At 44.4% G+C, this 21,468-nt stretch overlaps 1 protein-coding gene across 1 annotated transcript in view; it reads right to left on the bottom strand.

Annotated features, from left to right (window-relative positions):
• The window catches only part of LOC137570522 (beta-galactoside alpha-2,6-sialyltransferase 1-like), a 50,917-nt gene that overhangs the window by 11,280 nt on the left and 18,169 nt on the right, over positions 1–21,468 (bottom strand). Inside the window, exons 2-4 of the mRNA XM_068279213.1 lie at positions 5,779–6,701; positions 3,506–3,603; positions 1,326–1,427 (exon numbers count right to left, since the gene is read on the bottom strand). Of these exons, the coding sequence (XP_068135314.1) occupies positions 1,326–1,427; positions 3,506–3,603; positions 5,779–6,691 (1,113 nt within the window). The 5' untranslated portion in view covers positions 6,692–6,701. The remainder of the gene's footprint in view (positions 1–1,325; positions 1,428–3,505; positions 3,604–5,778; positions 6,702–21,468) is intronic.

Here is a 21,468-nt window from a genome sequence, read left to right as displayed (position 1 = left end):
TGCTGAAGGGGACAGTTGGAGAACCAGACAGGGACCAGGAAACCTTCAGGGGGCTGGTAAAAGCCCCAGGTAAGTAACTAGCCACATTTTTTTTCAGACAAGTATCCCTTTAAGAAATGTGGCATACTTTTAGGCCCGGAATGTAGCGCTAGGGTGAATAGCTTATAATTTCAATTGTGTCCTTGACATCTCATTATTTTATTAACAACTGTTTAGTCGCAAGGCCTCCCTGTCCCAAACCCCTGTCACTAACTCTTTTGCTGTTTCAGCGTACTTTTTTTCTTCCTCTTTCGCTTCTTTACTAAGCTCAGCTTAGCTTTTGTTTTTTCCTTCTTTTCAACTCTTCTTTAACTTTTTCCTTATTTGAACTATGTACTCCCACTGCAGGATTGCTCTCACACGGACATTGTTCTACGCATACCATACCCATGATGTACTGACCTGAAGCCTCCGCCTGCCCTCACTGGAGGGTAGGGGTCAATATCGCTACTCCCCCCCCCCCCCCCCTCCCTGGTTAAATGGGATACATTTCTGTCCAGCCTAAATTAGGTTCTTTGTATGGACAGGTGTGCTATTCCAAGTCAATGGCACCCTTATTTCATATATTTTCAAACCCCCTTGAAATTAATCACAAGAAGTGACATGTAATTTATGTTTATACTATTACATGAATACATTAAGTGATGTTACATGTTAGCTATGTTTTCCAAAGATTGTCACGAGTACTCTTGTTACTGTACTACTCTCAATGTATCCTGCATATGGTTAACTCATTCTTTTACCTTTGTTTACTAATGTTAAGTTGACATTATATGTGTTTTAAAAAAATTCAATAAAAATTTTATTGGAAAAAAAGAAAGAAACGTGGCATAAAGGACAGCCCAACTGGTGCCATGAAGAACAGAAAACTGTGGACTCCAATGGCTGTGGCGGGCTTCAGTGAAATGAATTTGGAATCATGCATAGTCATGCATGATTCCTTATATATAACTGGGAACGGAATTGCCTCAGGTGCAGGCAACCTGAATCATTTAGGTCAGAAAGTCATGGCACCCAACAAAAACTTTTCAAAATGGTTTGTACACATATGTACTGTGTGTGAAAAGAGTAATGTGGAAATGAAACGGAAAATATGGTTAATAGTATAGCCGGTCTCCCCCACTTCATTAACACATTACCACCATGCATGGTTGGCCAGGAAGGCAGAGCCCAGCTAGTTGGGGCCTTCCTTGCAAACTTCCTCATTATTTGTCATTACCTAAGGCAGAATGAGCTCAACATTCTCTACTAACTCAATAAATGATAATAATATTTGCTCTTCTTACCTGATGCAAATTTTCGTAATATAATTTTGGATCCCACATCACCAATGTGTCATTTTTAAATCTGAAATCCTCCAGGAGTTTATGCTGGGGTTTAGCACCCAACTGCAAATGAGATGGAAAATAGTAAAGAGAAATTAAGTGCTGTTGAGTCATTTTAAAGGAGGCCATACACACAGCGGCCTAGGGATCACCATAGCAGCCATAGCGGCTGCTTTGGAGCCCAAAGTTGGGGAGGTGGGGCAATGGCAATAGCAATAGATGTCAGCGATAATGGGGTTCTCAGTGGGCCCCCTGAGGTGCAGAGTAATGCAAGCAGAGCAAAGGAGAGACATTATTTATACTGGGGCTACATAATACTGAGGGGTCCTTTGGCCTTCTATACTGGAGGACTATTACTGGAAGACCCTCTGACTACCCATAAGGGGGCTACCTAATACAGTGGGCTCCTCTGGCTATCTATACCGGGGGACAATTACTGGGAGACCCTATGATTACTCATACTTAAGTGTGGTACCTAATACTGGCCCCCCTGGCTATCTATACTGGGTGGTATATTGCTGAGGCTCCTCTGATTATCCATACTGGGGAGCTACCTAATACTGGGAAAAACCTTCGGCTACCTTTAGTGGGGAGCATTTCTGGCTACCTATACTGGAAGACAACCTTTTACTGAGGTTACCTCTGGCTACCAATGCTGAGGGGTTGCCTAATTGTGGCGGGCACCTCTGGCTACCTAAAACTGGTGTGTGTGTGGGAGGGGGTAGGGAAGGGGTGCCTTTTTTATTGGGGCCCCAACCAAAATTTTGCTATGGGGCCTCATGATATAAACAGGAAAATTGAACTATTTATTTGTGCCGTGTTTGGGCACCTTAAATCTACCCAACAAAACCAATTTATGTGTTTACATAAATATTAAGGTGGTATATGGTGGCAGCCAGGTGGTGTTAAAATAATTATAACATTAAAAAGGAAGGTAAGTGGTAGATAAACCTACTGTAATGAGGATAGCTAACCTGTCAGTTAGCCAAACAGCACTGTACCTGAGGAAATGGGTGAAAGGATAGCCGAGGTGGACAGTAGTGGGGAAATAATTGAGGCCATACAGAGATGCTGTCATGTTTGCAGACACTCTTTGAAACCGGAGGAACTTGTACACTGCACATGCGCAGTATGTGCCAAGATTGTGTGAGAACAGGGAGGTGGAACTAGTATACTGCGCATATGCAATGCAAGTACCTCTAATTCAAAGGTCACCAACTCAATTTAGTCGTGACCGCTACCAATTACAGGCAGTGAATCTCTTAAAGGACAACTGTAGCGAGAGGTATGTGGAGGCTGCCATATTTATTTCATTTTAAGTAATATCGGTTGCCTGCCTGTCCTGCTGATCCTAGGCCTCTAATACTTTAAGCCCTAGACCCTGAACAAGCATGCAGCAGATCAGGTGTTTCTGACATTATTGTCAGATCGGACAAGCTTAGCTGCTTGCTTGGCACTGGTGTTATTCAGACATTTCTGCAGCCAAATATATCAACAGGGATGCTAGACAACTGGTATTGTTTAACAGGAAATAAATATGGCAGCCTCCATATACCTCTTACTTCAGTTGTCCTTCAAGCAAAACAGTGATCTAACTAGCAAGGATGCATGATTCATAGTGACTTGGGCTAGAAAACTAACAGGTGAAAACAGCTAACCAATAGCCATTCCAAACACATGAGTTCCAGACTTCTGTGTGGCAAGAGGTAATATGCTAATTTTTTGGTTTGTTTTTTATTTTTTTTATTTTATTTTTTTTGTGGCTTTTTAAAACATACAATGGTAATAGGGTGATTAAAAAAAAATTCTAGATTATTCTATTTCTGTAGGCCCCAGAGCATTTCTGAGCATATTAAAATTGGGGATTTGAAAAGGGATTATCTATATTTTTATTGCATTTATATTAGGATTTTACATTTATCTTAGGTGGCAGTTATTTGAACTATTCTATAACAAAAACAAAAATAATAATAATAAACAGTACAACTCAAAATGATGTCAACTGTGATGCCAGTTAATTTGGTGTGGCTATGTTGATACACAGCTCCTACCTAATCATAAAGTAGAAAATGAAGTTATCTGTAAGATTGTAAGATTAAAGCCAATTCATTTATGAATAGTGGGTCAGTCTTTTATGTTACCTGAGAGTTCATTAGACGAATTGTGGTCTTTGATCCCACATCGGTCTCAAAACCTTTAGTAGGAGCATCATTGAACCTTAGAACAGCATCATGGGAATCTGCAAACATAAACATAGTTAAGCAGTCTGCTCCCTGTGGGCATTAAAAAGACTACTGCATTTAGCATAGATTTCTTAGGGCCCGTTTCTACTACACGGGGTGCGATGCGGCCAAACTGAAACCAGTGCACAGCAATGGAACCGTTTCCATTGTGTGTTGGTTATGTGGAGCGATCCGAGAATCTGCAGCATGCTGCAGATTCTCGCATGGCCACATCCGCCCGCATCTGCATCTCGTCTCCTCCATTCGCATCCGCATTTGCATCACTTTTCAAATGGAAAAGGGCGCTTAGTGTTGGAGGAGTGGAATTGGGTTCCATGTGGGTCACCTACAACAAGTTACGGACCTGAATGGTCAGCTGATAGTCTAACTTAGTTTGGGGTGATCTTATTGGAAACGGTTTCAGGGTAGACTATGGGTAGTGGCGCTGTGCGTCTAAGTCAAATTAGTACCTGTACCATCGCTTGATGTGATTTGCGTTCTTAAAACAGAAGGTACTTGCGAAAATTCAGCTTTAAGTCAACATCTGTGGTGGTAACCCACAATGCAGCGCTGCTGAATATGCAAATTATCTCTGTATGCCCTTGTAGCCAGGCTTGCATCCAGAACCGCTGGCGTATAGCATGCCTATAGCTTTAAATTTTACAGAGCCACATCAACCCCACATGTTAACAGCCTGTTTCTGACTTTTGGTCCTCCTCAGTGCATGGCAGGGATTTATATGGCTCTATGGGATTGTATTTAACATTTAATACAGTGTTGGTGGTATTTATATATAGTGGGGAATAATACTATATTGGCTGAGCACACTGATGGCAACACGGCAGGAGAAATACTAGCACAGGCTTCCAGTATCCGTAGTTTCAGGTGCTGCAGATCTCATATCTTCACAGCATAGACAATTGCCTTCAGATGACCCCAAAGATAAAAGTCTAAGGGGGTCAACCACTTCAACCATTCACCATTCAACCATTCAACCACTGAAAAAAGTAAGATACTTATCTAAGAGGAGGGAAGGTTCTGGACCCCTTCGAACCTTCCCGTTCCTCTCTGCATTTCATCATTCCACCTCCAGGACCCCGGTTCCAGCCTCCGACTTTAATGTTGAAGAGTCCTTCGGTTCTTCTTAGAAGGCCACAATTGTACTTGGGTCTACAAGTACTCCCGAAGACAAGTGGCTCCATACTGCACAAGGGCAATCTTACGCATGTTCAGTGTGGAGCTGTTAATCTTTGGAAGTACTCAGAGATCCGAGTACTTCCAAGGAGCCTCGAAGATGCAGGCAGTGGGAGATGTGAATGGGAGCCCAGTGGTGGAACGAGGAGATGCAGAGAGGAACGAGGAAATAAATAATTGCAAATTGAATTTGATGCGCCTGATGCTAGTTTAGAACTGTAAACTATACTGTGCACTATATTGAACGCCCAAGTGTCCAGAGAGGAGTGTCAACCATGCACGGCTATTGCAAGAGGTAGGGCTTTCTCATACAAAGGATTCTATAAAAAGTAAACCAATGACAAAAAAAAAACATCAAAACAAAAAGTCTGAGAAGGCCCACTTACTTAAGCTAAGTACACAATTCAGATTACTTTCACCCACTGATTACCCACAAGGATCGGGGCTCGATCCCTTGGGTGGAAGTTCGGGGCCAGATGCCGTGCAGATGCATCCCTAACCTATAGGCTAGGAACATGTTCTGTTATTATAGAGGGGGACATGTGGCACATGATGGAGCAGGAGAGGTAATGAGGGAAAACAATAGTGCTGGGCTGCACTGGGCTGAGAGATGATCTGGCAGGCAGGATTTCTCACTGGTCAATGTCTGTTAGCAATAAAGGTAGTTATTTTGCGTTCTCCTTCCATGTAGCAAGCATGTAAGGGCACACCTCTCTCTGTTGTGTCTTTTTTTACAGGTTTTGTTACCATGGATTTTACATTTTTATAGGTATGTACTTGTTTAACCCATAGTTCAACAGCACCAGCAAAGATGATGGGGGCTAGCAGTAATGGAAGTGATAAGTAATAGTAGTAGTAGTAGCAATAATAGTAGCACTTAGTAGTAGTGCAGTAGTGTCTTCATCAATCATTTTGTCACTAAATGGTGTACCAGTGAATAGCCTCAAAAAGTGGGGAGAACTGCTCTCCAAGTTTGTTTAAGCCAGTTTTCTACTCACCTATCTCATTCCCAAGCTTTGAAGAATTCATTGATCCTGATGACATTACCACGGCACAGCGTCCAAGCTGTCTGACCTCCTCGTTCAGCGTTTTATTGGGCAGGTATTGGCCCCAGGGAGGAGCACTAGGGGGAAGGTCAGAAGGTTGAATAGTTGTCATGTTTATCCTGTTTTTAATATCACACATGATTTCCTGCGTACTGTGTTGCTGGTTAAGTTTTCCACGGAATGTGACATTGTACATATTAACGTACTGCCAGTACTCACTGGAGGCCTGGAGTTTTTTACCAAAGTCCTTGGCTGTTTTCAGTCCAGGCCCATACTTAGGCATGCTTTCAATTATATTTTTATGCGTTGTAATACTTTTGTGATATACTGTAGTGCTCTTAGTTGTAATACTGGCCTTGGATGTTTTCTGTACAGGCCGCAACTTGGATGAGTTTTCAGTTATATTTTTATGCATTGATACATTTTTTGATGGTGTAAGAAGTGGTGCATCTGTTATCTTCGGGGGCTTCTTCACAGTCCATAACTGCTTTTGGATACTTTTGTGATATGCTGTAGTTTTTTTAGTTGTAAAACTGGCCTTTGATGTTTCCTTTCCTGGCCACAACTTGGATGTGTTTTCAGATATATTTTTAAGCATTGATATATTTTTTGATGGTGTAAGAAGTGGTGCATCTGTTATCTGTGTGGGGCTGTTCACAGTCCATAACTGCTCTGTGATACTTTCATGATTTACTGTAGTGTTCTTAGTTAAAAAACTGGTCTTCTGTTTTATAAGTAGCGTAGCATGGTTGCCATTCCATAAACGGGTAAATATAGGAGTGCTATACCGGTTCATAAAGGATAAACAGAAAATACTAAGGAGCACTAAACAGCCAAAAACTCCTTTACAGACAGAAGTGCCCATGGTTGTACACCTAGAAATAACAGAGAATAATTAGAACATAAAGATAAATCATTTTTGAAATTATATTTGTAATTTGTCTTTTAAAATATACATTTACGAATAAAACTGGTACCATAATAGAACATTCAATTCTTGGCGGATCTCGGTGTTGAATGACTGTGTAATCATAACTATTTGAGGATTATTTGGCACAGTTGTTGACTAACTGATCATCAGCTCATGGCTTTCATTGGCTATATTTCTATCCCTTGCTGGATCAGTGGACATTTGTACGTTAGGAGAATCTTCTGAAGCACACTAAGGCTAATACCAATAATAATGGGTTTTATACTCTATATTTCCATTTAGAATGAAAACAGAATATTTTTTTGCAACCAAACAACAGAAGTTGAGGATGGGCACACAAGATGCAGTCAGCACATATATCACATCAAGAAATAGTTTTATCATCCACAAGGCAACCAATGCACATGTTTAAAGCCTGGTGAGTGTCCAGGCGCCTGGTTGCAAAAACGAAAACTGACTCCCGACCTCCACCGTTATTGGAGAGTGTCCAGATTTGTTTAAAGCTAATCATGCAATTAAACATTAACTAGAAAAAGGGTTGAAGCAGAAGAGTACTGCACCATGTTTGCCATCAGTTATGGGAAAACATTCTGATTTACAACTTCCTCCAATAAAAGAGGCCATAAGCAATGACTATGAGCAATGTTCTGATGTTCTTTCCCAAGAATCTCAAGAAAAACAAGTGAACACCTTAAAAAGGCCATATACTCCATTTTCCTTCTCAACGTAACAGTCCCTCCCCTTGTTTGAGTCAGTGCAGTCTCCATTCACAAGGACCTTCAGGTCTGGATATAAGTAGTTGCCATCTAATAAGTAGAAACACAATCAAGACCAACAGAAGTTGGTAGGAAAGTTTTTTTTTTCTCATGCACAAAATATATATGTAAATAAAGCTATGCCCATTTCACCCAAGTAAAGGCTTTCATGAACAGTGTATTCCAAGCAAAATATGCACCAGTTTTGAACACTAATTAGCACCTTACCCAATATATATAAGGATGTTTAGAGTGAGCAATCCCAATAAAACACGCGTTAGATGTTTAATCTTCTTAATATGGGCTGGAATTACATTTTCATGTCATTGGCAATGTAATTATAACAAGAGATTTCCACAATGATAAACATTACCGCTTCACTGGCTATTAGGTAATCCACAACTAGTCTGTGTTGAATCCTTTCTCTCTTGAACACCTTAAAGTAAACCTGAAATGTGTGTGTGTGTGTGTATGTCTGTGTGTGTATGTGTGTGTGTGTGTGTGGGGGGGGGGCAGTTAGATACTTATCTCAGCAGTTAGAAGCCTCTGGATGGTCCAGAGGCTTCCTGAATAATCACAGGGGCTGCCATTCCCTCTTCTTCTTATGGCCACGCTCCTGTCACATGGTAAAGCACATCCATACTGGGCATGTGTGAGTATGGTCCGCTCATGCCCAGTAGAAAGAAGCCACTTGTGTACAACTTTCTTCTCTGTGTGCAATCATTTAGTTCTACTGGGTCTGTGTGGGCCTTATTTGCACATGCCTAACCCCTATGCACATGTCATGGGCGCACCGGCAGCAAAATAAATCTATTCAACTCACTTGAGAGGAATGGGTCTAGAAGGACCCTGTGCTGGTACAGAGGAGTGTAATCATAATATGAAATGTCTGGAAAATTGGTAATTAATTTTGCACATAGCAGAAATTCCGTTTCATAATTTTGCTATTATGCGCAATTACAGTGGGTTGCTAAAGTAATCGGCCCCCTTGAAGTTTTCCACATTTTGTCATATTACTGCCACAAACATGAATCAATTTTATTGGAATTCCACATGAAAGACCAACACAAAGTGGTGTACACATGAGAAGTGGAACAAAAATCATACATGATTCCAAACATTTTTTACAAATAAATAACTGCAAAGTGGTGTGTGCATAATTATTCTGCCCCCTTTGATCTGAGTGCAGTCAGTTGCCTATAGACATTGCCTGATGAGTGCTAATGACCAAATAGAGTGCACCTGTGTGTAATCTAATGTCAATACAAATACAGCTGCTCTGTGAGGGCCTCAGAGGTTGTCTAAGAGAATATTGGGAGCAACAACACCGTGAAGTCCAAAGAACACACAAGACAGGTCAGGGATCAAGTTATTGAGAAATTTAAAGCAGGCTTAGGCTACAAAAAGATTTCCAAAGCCTTGAACATCCCATGGAGCACTGTTCAAGCGATCATTCAGAAATGAAAGGAGTATGTCACAACTGTACACCTACCAAGACAAGGCCATCCACCTAAACTCACAGGCCGAACAAGAAGAGCGCTGATCAGAAATGCATTCAAGAGGCTCATGGTGACTATGGATGAGCTGCAGAGATCTACAGCTCAGGTGGGAGACTCTGTCCATAGGACAACTATTAGTCATGCACTGTACAAAGTTGGCCTTTATGGAAGAGTCGCAAGAAGAAAGGCATTGTTAACAGAAAGCATAAGAAGTCCCGTTTGCAGTTTGCCACAAGCCATGTGGAGAACACAGCAACCATGTGGAAGAAGGTGCTCTGGTCAGATGAGACCAAAATTGAACTTATTGGCCAAAATGCAAAACGCTATGTGTGGCGGAAAACTTACAATGCACATCACTCTGAACACACCATCCCCACTGTCAAATATGGTGGTGGCAGCATCATGCTCTGGGGGTACTTCTCTTCAGCAGGGACAGGGAAGCTGGTCAGAGTTGATGGGAAGATGGATGGAGCCAAATACAGGGCAAACTTGGAAGAAAACCTCTTGGAGACTGCAAAAGACTTGAGACTGGGGCGGAGGTTCACCTTCCAGCAGGACAATGACCCTAAACATAAAGCCAGGGCAACAATGGAATGGTTTAAAACAAAACACATTCATGTGTTAGAATGGCCCAGTCAAAGTCCAGATCTAAATCCAATCGAGAATTTGTGGCAAGATCCGAAAAATGCTGTTCACAAACGCTGTCCATCGAATCTGACTGAGCTGGAGCTGTTTTGCAAAGAACAATGGGCAAGGATTTCAGTCTCTAGATGTGCAAAGCTGGTAGAGACATACCCTAAAAGACTGGCAGCTGTAATTGCAGCAAAAGGTGGTTCTACAAAGTATTGACTCAAGGGGCCGAATAATTACGCACACCCCACTTTGCAGTTATTTATTTGTAAAAAATGTTTGGAATGATGTATGATTTTCAATCCACTTCTCACGTGTACACCACTTTGTATTGGTCTTTCACGTGGAATTCCAATAAAATTGATGCATGTTTGTGGCAGTAATGTGACAAAATGTGGAAAACTTCCACAAAAAAAAGGGGGCCGTATACTTTTGCAACCCACTGTATGTGAAAATGTGACTATGTGAGAACAAGTTAAATTTTTTTTTAAAAAAGACCTTGTAGTTTTTGAAAAAAATCAATTTTAAAACATTCTAAGAAAAAATGTTTTTTTTGAACTCAGTAAAATGACATCTTTGCTACGGTACACCTTACTATATATTTTCTGCATACACATTTTATACATTTTAAAGCAAATCTGTGATGCATTGCTGGAACCCATACATGGATGGGCACAGCTGCATTGCGCACAGGATGTCTGGTGCCTGCACAGTACCATAGAGTGGCTTTTTCTGCCATGCTACTATGCAAGTTTGCAGAGGAATGCGCACACCGCAATGCATGCCGGGAGATGCAGGCAGCCTGAGAGATGCGAGAACAGAGCTGGAGTCGCATCCAGGGACTACATCTTCTGGCATGCATCATGGTGCATGTGTGGCATGAAATCGCCAGCAGGAGACCTGGGTGCAGGATATGGTGGCGTTAATTACTATTCCCCCACGTGGATGGTGGGGAATTATGTAATTTGGGTTCCAGCTATTGCTGGCAGCCGAATCACAGTGTTTTAAAAGTAAATTCAGCTCAGTCTTCTGACGGCGCCAAAGTTATTCACTTTGCGCCGCTATAGCCATAATTCCTATTATGGTCTATGGTGACGCCGGCTGCGCCCAAATCTCCTGCGCTGATATTACAGCGCTCGCACGCGTGACCCTTTGGGGAATTACAAATGCCGACAGAAGCTGCAGTCAGCAAAGATGGCACATGCTCCCCCCTGGTGGCGCCTAACCCTCAGACCCCGTGGTGCCTAACCCTAAGCCCCCCTGGTGGGGCCTAACCCTAAGATCTCCCAGGGTGGTGCCTAACCCTAAAACGCCCCTAACCCCCCCCCTCCCCCCTTGGCACCTAACCCTAAATCCCCCTCCTAAAGCTAACCCCTTCCCTCTTCTGCAAAGCTGTGATATGCGGCTATGAAGGTAAAGGTAATTTCAGCGCCCAGGGGAACTCGATAAGCGGCAAGAGGGGACAATATCCACAGACTGGCTTATGGAAAAAAGAACTGGCTTGCGGATAACTTTTCTCCACAAGCCTTGAAATGTACCTTTGTAGCCGCATTATATCACGGCTACTCTAAAAGCCACGATTTGCGGCAAAGAAGGTAAAATTCGGCAACCTGAGGCGCCCACTCCTTTTTTCCTGCTTTGCTGCTGGATTACCAACCAAATCAGTTTCAGTTTGAGAATAATAAAAAAAAAATCAAAGCTTGAAGCTCAGGAAGCATTTTTAGACTCATTTTTTCCTTTGATATTAGCTGATTACAGTGGCGTAGCTATGAGGCTGTGGGCCCCGGGGCAAGTTTTACAGTGGGGCCGCAACAATTGATACGGCGCACCAAAACCTGCCAATGGCAACTACAGTGTCAGAGGTGCAAGAAGGGGATGGGGAACAGTTTGTTAATGATTACCACCATTCAAAGTATCTATAGAAGTGATTATTATGAGCACAGGACCAATAGGAAGCTAATATTGTAGTTGAGGGAGGGCCCTTCAGGGCCCCTCTGACCCAAGGGCCCCGATGAAGTCGAAACCTCTGCAACCCCTATTGCTACACCCCTGGCTGATTAGGTGGCTTCTGTAAAGAGAAACCAGGAGGAAGCCAAGCTCTGCCACTGAAAGATGTGATAAGGGGATGTCAGGTTTAGATGATTTTTTTAAAAGTAAAAATGTTTTTAAACTGTAATTTGTTGGATTTAAAGCAACTGGGAATAGATGAAGCCTTTGTCAGTTTGTTACAGCTGTTTGTGTCCCCGCTGGGAAAAAGTCTATGCATTCTTCTGCCCTTCTCATCCTTCTGCAGTGTAAGCCCTGGTGATGAGTGTTGTTCGGAAATAAGCTACAATGGCCCATATGCAATTCACTTTTCCTCCTGAGTTTTCTACTAGGTGATATGTTCACAACTTGTCATAAAATGCCTTTTAAGCCACCAGCAAGCAAGGAAAATACTCAAAATAAATTTGATAGTACTTTCACCAACTTTTTGGCATGGTTTCAATAGTAAAATGCTGAAAAGTTCGTTCAAAGAGAAGATTAAAAATTATCCCCTAGGAGATAACTCAGGTGAAAATATGAATTGCATATGGGCCAGAGAGAGTGGCTTGGTGGAGAATCTCAGCTCTTCTTACTCCTTGTTATATATAAAAAAATGACATGTATAATATCTAATTTTATATGTATTATAAAATGTAGAACCTATGTTTTCATTGTATGGTATGCGTACCTGGGTTGTTTGAATGGGTGTTTAAAGGGAACCTGAAGCGAAAAGGTATGTGTCAATGGGTACTTGCAAGTGAAATGTGGTCCAGTGTTAAAGGACAACCGAGGTGACATGTGACATGATGAGATAGACATGTGTATGTATAGTGTCAAGCACACAAATAACTAGGCTGTGTTCCTTTTTTTCTTTCTCTGCCTGAAAAAGTTAAAGATCAGGTATGCAAGTGATAGTTTCTGCCCGGGTTGGGACTGGGTCGGACTGGGTCAGACTATAGCATAACCTTCAATGATAAGTAATTTCAGCCATAAAACACTTTCCTGTCTGTAAATGGCTTCTGAGAGCAGGAAAGAGATAAAAAAGGGTCAATGATTTATAGATGTAACGGTTGGGTGCTGCAACTCAGACGTCTGATTATAGGTGATCTGCAGTATCACCAATATTACATACACTATACCTGATTATGTGGTGATCTGCAGAATCACCAATAATGCAAGTATTGCTGGTAGAGATACTGACAGAGTTGTGTATTAGTGCAACCGTAACTTTAATAGTAGAGTGGAACTTTACCAGAGGAGCTGGTAAAGTACTATCAGTACACTGACTGTATATACTAGCACAGACCTTTCCAAAGGGCTGGAATAGGTACAAACAGTGAGAGAATCGGAAAATACAGACTAGTCCTTCACCAGAGGGGTTGGCCAGATACTAGTAGTGAAAGTGACTGTATAGACTTGATCAGACCTTTCCAGAGGAGCTGGAAAGGTGCTATCAGTCACAAAGGGAGCAATAAGAAACTATCTCCCCAGAGAAGCTGGTTAGACAATAGTACCTCACCAGTGGCGAGGGCCCACTGGTGAGTAGAGAGGTCAGACAGGCTGGGTTCGGCAGCAGAGAGATAAGTATCAGTACAGAATCGTGAGACAGAAGAGTAATCAGTAATCAGGCAGAGTTCAGCAACTAATCAGATAGGTAGAAGTACAGAAGCGTTAAGCAGGAAGCAAGGTCAGAGGGATAGCCAGAATCATACACAGGTAATCAAATACAATATAACAACAATCCTATTCTAGGTGTGAAGTCCTTAGTTTCAACACCTGGCACTAGTCTAAGGTCTGAGCGCTTACACAAAGTATTCACGACAGCAGACAGGGAACAAATGAAGACTGGAGGCTTAAGAAGCGGAGGCAAGCTTCCAGCCACTCCCACCATGGAATCTGCCAATCAGTGCGGCGAGAGTCATCAGTGAAGTCAGCCGACCGGCAGGACAACTGACGATCCTTCTGCCCGCATAAAGGTCCTTTCTCCGCGCGCGCCCGCGTGAGACAGAAACCCTATGAGCAGGAGATAACATTATTCCCGGCGTGCTAGACGCCAAGGGAACGGATAACGCTTGAGAGCCAGGGAGAGAGGCGGCTGCAGACCCCCCCTGCGAGTCAGCAGCCGCCAGATCCATGCTTGTTACAGTACCCCCCCTCTAGGCGTGGACTCCGGACACGCACCACCCGGGTGCAACCTATGAAACTCCTCCCTGAGTTCCTCCGCATGCATGTGAGAGACTGGCACCCAAGATCTCTCCTCTGCACCATATCCCCGCCAATGAACCAAGTACTGCACAGAATTGCGCACCAATCTGGAGTCCAAGATCTGCTCCAGATCTGCTCTATCTCATACTCTGGTTCCCCATTAACTACCACAAGGGGGGGGGGGGGGAGTGGAGTCCACATGCACTGCAAGTTTCAAGAGAGACACATGAGCAAGTTCTACCACCCCTGAAACTGGGTGGGAGCGAGACAACATAGGCAACATTGTTGACTTTTCTGGAAATAGGGTATGGTCCTATAAACTTGGGACCCAACTTGGAAGAAGGCTGACTCAATGTCAGATGTTGAGTAGAAACCCATACCAAATCACCCGGTGCGAATTCCCACTCCAGTGACCGCTTCTTATCCGCTTGTTTCTTTTGTGTGGAAAAAGCTCTCTTTAAACTCTCTTTCACCATTCCCCAAATTTCCTTTAAAGTCCCTTGCCATTGTTCCAAAGCTTGAAATGGTGAGGACACCACTGGTAGTGATGAGAATTTCAGTGATCTCCCCGTAACAATCTGGAAGGGGGAGAATCCCGAAGAGGCATTGTTCAAATTATTATGGGCAAACTCAGCATAAGGCAAAAACTTGGCCCAATCTGTCTGGGCCTCAACCACGTAACATCTAAGGAATTGCTCTAGCGACTGGTTGACTCTTTCGGCCTGACCTTTTGTCTGTGGGTGGTAGACGGAGGAAAATGATAACTTCATTCCCAAATGATGACAGAACGCTTTCCAAAACCGGGAAATGAACTGGACTCCCCTATCTGACACCACACTTTCTGGAATCCCATGCAGTCTAAAAATGTGGTGTATAAAGAGTTCTGCCAGCTCCTGGACAGTGGGGAGTCCGTTCAAGGGAATGAAGTGAGCCATCTTACTAAACCTATCGACTACCACCCATATGACTGTCTTACCCTCAGAGCTAGGCAATTCGCCCACGAAATCCATGGACACGTGGGTCCATGGCTGCTCAGGCACTGGAAGCGGCTGCAAAGTACCCACAGGAGCCCTCTGAGATGCCTTACTCCTAGCACAGATGGAACGACTACCCACAAACTCTCTGCAATCTGAAACTATCGAGGGCCACCAGACACAACGGTCCAACAATTCCTGTGTGCGGGCAATCCCGGGGTGACCAGCATTTTTATGGGCATGAAAAGTATGTAGAACTTTGAATCTGAACTGTAAAGGCACAAAGAGAACCCCCTCTGGCTTCCCCTCGGGGACCTCCTGTTGGAATGGGCTTAACGTGGGCACCCAATCCACCCAGGTATCTACCTCAGGGGGTTCAGACCTGGGCTCAGAGGTTCCCTCCACTTGGGCTTCAGTGGTGGCTATAGTAACCTTCTCCAAACAATGATGATGGCAGTAAGGAGACCAGTTTAATAACTGTCTGGAACTCCAGTCTATCTTAGGAGAATGGTTCTTTAGCCATGGCATACCCAAAATGATAGTGGAGGTGGACATCTTGAGCACCAGAAACTGTATCTGCTCCTTATGCAAGACCCCAATCTGACACAACAATATAGGAGTCTGAGAATCGGTCTGATTAATAGGTAGTGGAGAATCATCCACGGCTGTAATTTTGACCTGAGGTCCCACAGAAGTCAACGGAAAACCAAACTGATCGGCAAAATCTTGTGACTTTATGTTAACCGCTGAACCCCGATCTATGAACGCCTGGGTGGAGTGAACTTGGCCCTCCCAGGTAATAGAGCACGGGAGCAATAAACGTTTGTTATTTAGAGGTAAGTCTGGATCGCCTAGGGTAGTACCTCCAGCTACTCCTAGGCCATAGAGTTTTCCGCCTTCTTGGGACAAGCAGAAACCATATGCCCTTTGTCAGCACAGTACAGACATAATTTCTCCATCCGTCTTCTGTTTCTCTCAACCTCAGAAAGTTTGGCGTGCCCACTTTGCATTGGCTCATCAGACAGTGGAGAGGAAGGCATAGGAGCAGAAAATGTACATGAAGCAAATCTCCCTGAAACCTTAGTCCGAGTCTGCTTCTGATAGCGAACTCGCCTGTCAGTCTTTATTGCTAATGATATAGCTTCATCCAATGATTTGGGCTCGGGGTGGCCCAACATGAGATCAGCCACGGCATCAGATAACCCTGACAAAAAGCAGTCCAAAAGTGCATACTGCCCCCATCTGGCTGACACTGCCCATCTCCTAAACTCAGCCGCGTAAGTTTCAACGGGCTTGTGCCCTTGCCTGAGGGTCTTTAATCTCCTCTCTGAGGTTGCTGCTAAATCGGGATCATCGTAAATCACTGCCATAGCTTTAAAGAATTCCGCAACTGAGGTCAGAGCCCCGTGCCCCGTAGGGAGACTGTAGGCCCAGGACTGAGAATCACCGGATAATAAAGTCTTAATGAAAGTGAACCTCTGACCCTCTGTCCCTGAGGAAACTGGCCGTAGCTCAAAATATGATAAACACCTGTGTCTAAAATTTCAAAAATCGGAGTGGTGCCCTGAGAATTTTTCAGGAGGTGGCACCCTAGGTTCTATGATTTGTGGAGAGGGCACTTGTGCATTCGGGTCTTTCAAACGGTTGACTGTTTGAATCAGTTGATCAATCTGGGTCTGTTGCATGTTAACCGTTTTAATAAGCTCATTAACATTGGTTGCCAACAGATCCACCCGATTGCACAGTGTCTCCGTAATATTTCTGGTCTGCTGTTCTGTAACGGTTGGGTGCTGCAACTCAAACGTCTGATTATAGGTGATCTGCAGTATCACCAATAATACAGACACTATACCTGATTATGTGGTGATCTGCAGAATCAACAATAATGCAAGTATAGCTGGTAGAGAGTTGTGTATTAGTGCAACCGTAACTTTAATAGTAGAGAGGAATTTTACCAGAGGAGCTGGTAAAGTACTATCAGTACACTGACTGTATATACTAGCACAGACCTTTCCAAAGGGCTGGAAAAGGTACAAACAGTGAGAGAATCGGAAAATACAGACTAGTCCTTCACCAGAGGGGCTGGCCAGGTACTAGTAGTGAAAGTGACTGTATAGACTTGATCAGAGAAGCTGGTTAGACAATAGTACCTCACCAGTGGTGAGGGCCCACTGGTGAGTAGAGAGGTCAGACAGGCTGGGTTCGGCAACAGAGAGATAAGTATCAGTACAGAATCGTGAGACAGAAGAGTAATCAGTAATCAGGCAGAGTTCAGCAACGGAGAGTCATCTACTGCCGTGATCAGAATCTGACGGTCTAACGGGAGTAAAGGAATCCCCAATTTTTTGGCAAAGTCATAATCTGTAAAAAAAATTGGCTGCAGAACCTGAGTCTACAAATGCTTCTGTGGGCGTGGCCCGACACTCCCAGGTAATGGAGCAGGGAGGGAGCAAACGATTATTATTTATTTATTTAGAGGTACCAACGGCTCGCCTAGGGCATTACCTCTGACTACACCTAGGCGGCAGCGTTTCCCGACTTTTTAGGACAATTCTGGGCAATGTGACCCTCCTCAGCATGATATAGACAGAGTCTCTCTGACCTTCTGCGATTCTTTTCCACTTGAGTTAACCTAGAGTGACCGATTTGCATCGGCTCATCTTGTGGTGACGGAGGTGGAGAAGAGGCGTAGGAAATAGATCTTAAAGCGTTTTTCCCATGGTTTAGTTTTTGATAGAGAATGCGGCGATCAATCCGCATGGCCAGTGAAATTGCCTCGACCAGGGATTTAGGCTCAGGATGCCCTAGCATCAAATCAGAATCAGAATCAAATCAGAAATTGCATCGGACAACCCTGACAGGAAACAATCTAATAAGGCATATGTTCCCCATCTAGCTGACACAGCCCACCTCCTAAACTCTGCGGCATAATTCTCCACCGGCTTACGACCCTGCCTGAGAGTCTTTAGCTTCCTCTCAGCCGTAATAGCCACGTCCGGGTCATCGTAAATAACGGCCATGGCCTTAAAGAACTCCTGAACTGAGGATAAAGCCTCATGACCATATGCCCATGTTTGTGAATCTCCGGACAAAAGAGTCTTTATAAAAATGACCCTCTGGTTCTCAGATCCTGACAGATTAGGCCTTAACTCAAAATAGGATAGCACACGATTTCTAAAATTCTGAAAGTCGGATCTATGTCCAGAAATCTTCTCTGGTACGGGCATGCGAAGGTCCTTTACTGGAGGGGATCGCACTGCATCAATAGTCGTTTGAAGTACCTGAACCGTCCCAGACAGTTGGGTGATCTGAGTCTGTTGGGTATTGATAACTCTGGTAAGATCATTTACCGCAGTGGTCAGGACTTCAACTTGACTACGTAGTGCGTCCATATTGTTTGGTCTGCTGTTCTGTAACGATCGGTGTCAGCAAGAACAGATTTTCTGATTATTGGTGATCTGCAGTATCACCAATAATACAGATGTTATACCAGATTATGTGGTGATCTGCAGAATCACCAATAATGCAAGTATAGCAAGACACAGGACACCCAGGTGTAAGATAAGTGTTTGGTGCAACCGTAAATATAGATAGAGATACCCACTATCCCAGAGGAGCTGGTAAAAGGAGGTATCTCTAAAGAACACTGTAATCAGTACTCCAGCAGGCTGGAGACACAGATGAGTTAGTGATAGGTTCACCCGAGGAGCGGGTGATGCACAGTAAGACAATGTATACTGATCACTCGTGGAGCGAGTGATTCAGACTGTACTGCGGCAGGTGATCACCTGAGGGGAAGGAGATCCAGACAGTACCGTGTAGCTAGTCACCTGAGGAGCAGGTGATTAAGACTGTATTGCAGCTATCTACCTGAGGAGCAGGTGATTAAGACTGTTCTGCAGCTATCTACCTGAGGAGCAGGTGAATAATACTGTATTGCAGCTATCTCCCAGAGGAGCAGGTAATTCAGACTGTACTGCAGCTATCAACCTGAGGAGCAGGTGATTCAGACTATACTGCAGCTATCAACCTGAGGAGCAGGTGATTCAGACTATACTGCAGCTATCAACCTGAGGAGCAGGTGATTCAGACTATACTGCAGCTATCAACCTGAGGAGCAGGTGATTCAGACTATACTGCAGCTATCAACCTGAGGAACAGGTGATTTCTAAACTGAGAATCCCTCACCAGAACTAAGCTCACTGGTGAGGGCAGAAGAGTCAGACAAGCAGGTTCGGCAACACACGGACAGATACAGTACAAAGGCAGAAGACTGAATCAGAGTGAGGTATAAGCTAAGTCGGCAACTAGATCAGATAGGCAAAGGCACAAAATCAAAAGACAGAAGAGTAGTCAAGGCTAGCAGAGGGTCATAACAAATAATACAATTCAATTAGTACTTTAAGCTATCAACAGAATCTGGCTAAGTGTGGATCCCCAGCTCCTGCTGGTTCTAGCACACTTTCGGATCTGACTAAGGGTCTGAGTGCTAACACGTAGCATATGCAACAGCAGACGAGGAACAACTGACAGGCAAGTCCTATATATACTGGAAGCGCTCCTTAGCGCCGCCCCAGTCACTCAGCCAATCAGGATCAGAGTTGGAGTCAGCTGACCGGCTGATCAGCTGACTCCCCTTCTGCTTGCATAAAGGTCCTGTCTGTGCGCGCGCGTAGACCTCCGTCTATGTGCGATTGAGGGACCAGGCAAAGTTCCATCATGGAACAGCGCGGCGGAGGCCGCTGGCTGAGACGCGGGGATAGCCGCCATGCCGCTCAGCGCTGCGGCGGCCTCCCCCGCATTCACCATAGTCTCAGGCACAACTCCATCATGTACCCGCGTGGCGGAAACCGCCGGCTGAGATGCGGAGATAGCCGCCATGCCGCTCCCTGTTGCGGCGGCATCTCCGCTATGCTTTACACTAATCAGATAGGCAGAAGTACAGAATCGTTAAGCAGGAAGCAAGGTCAGAGGTATAGCCAGAATCATACACAGGTAATCAAATACAATATAACAACAATCCTAGTCTTGGTGTGAAGTCCTTGGTTTCAACACCTGGCACTAGTCTAAGGTCTGAGCGCTAACACAAAGTATTCACGACAGCAGACAGGGAACGAATGAAGACTGGAGGCTTAAGAAGCGGAGGCACGCTTCCAGCCACTCCCACCACAGAATCTGCCAATCGGTGCGGCGAGAGTCATCAGTGACGTCAGCCGACCGGCAGGTCAGCTGACGCGCCTTCTGCCCGCATAAAGGTCCTGTCTCCGCGCTCGCCCGCGCGAGACAGAAACTCTATGAGCTGGAGATACCATCGTTCCCTGCGTGCTAGACGCCAAGGGAACGGATAACGCTTGAGAGCCAGGGAGAGAGGCGGCTGCAGACCCCCCCTGCGAGTCAGCAGCCGCCAGATCCATGCTTGTTACAATAGATTTAAGCTCCAATATACTTCAATGAAGGTGTCATTGAACAGAGTCAATGAAATAGTAAAAACTGAAAAACTAGATTTAAATGTAAAATAAAACTGTGGGATATCTAAAAAAAGGTGATTTTTTAGGAGAGGGAGGATAGATACAAAAGTTTATTTTTAACCTCGAATGTCCTTTAACCTCCTTGCCGGTTATCCCGAGCTCAGCTCGGGGTAACCTGCGCAGGAGGATATCTCAGGCCCCGTTGGGCCGATTTGCATAATTTTTTTTTTGTTACAAGCAGCTAGCACTTTGCTAGCTGCTTGTAACTTCCGATCGCCGCTGCTCACCGCCGATCCGCCGCAATCCGCCGCGCCGAGTCGCTCCCCCCCGCCCCAGAGCCCTGCGCTGCCTGGCCAATCAGTGCCAGGCAGCGTTGAGGGGCGGATCGGGATTCCCTATGACGTCCCGACGTCCATGACGTCGGTGACATCATCCCGCCCCGTCGCCATGGCGACCGTGGAAGCCCTGCAGGAAATCCCATTCTCAACGGGATTCCCTGCATACTCTGATCGCCGAAGGCGATCGGAGTGGGTGGGGGGATGCCGCCGCTTAGCGGCTATCATGTAGCGAGCCCTTGGCTCGCTACATGATTTAAAAAAAAAAAATTAAAAAAATGTGCGGCGCTGCCTCCTTGCCGGATTTTTTAGACCGGCAAGGAGGTTAAGTCGTGGAGCAGATATACTGACAACAAACCAACAAACATTGATTTGGTTAATACCTTCAATGAATAACTGTTTAGCAATGCTCCAGCAACCCAGTGATAAAGATAAAATTAACAATTTACCTTTTTGCAATATGTTCTAACAGATAGATCATAGCATCTGAACTCACGGTTATTGCAATAATTATTTTTATTGCAATAATGGAATACCAACAGTTTCTTGTAAAGGAATGCAATACAGAATGACACCTCCAAAGTCTCTGGCCCAAAGAAGCACTAGAAATAAATAGTGCAGCCTCAATGGGCTCTATTCATAAAACTTTACCGCAAGTTTTCCGCTCAAAACAGCGGACTTTCCCGACCATTTAGCAAAGTGGGCATTTATAAAAGCTGTTTCCGCATGATAAGCTACAATTCCCCAGCAGAGCGAGAAATTTCCGCCTTGTGCTGTGTTTTTCTAGATTTATCTAGAGAAAAGTAACAAAATGTCCATT

This window comes from Hyperolius riggenbachi, chromosome 4 (genome assembly GCF_040937935.1).
Source record: "Hyperolius riggenbachi isolate aHypRig1 chromosome 4, aHypRig1.pri, whole genome shotgun sequence".
Classification (NCBI taxonomy): domain Eukaryota; kingdom Metazoa; phylum Chordata; class Amphibia; order Anura; family Hyperoliidae; genus Hyperolius; species Hyperolius riggenbachi.
Note: the sequence above shows the minus strand (reverse complement) of the source record. Positions and strands in the feature narration are given on the sequence as shown.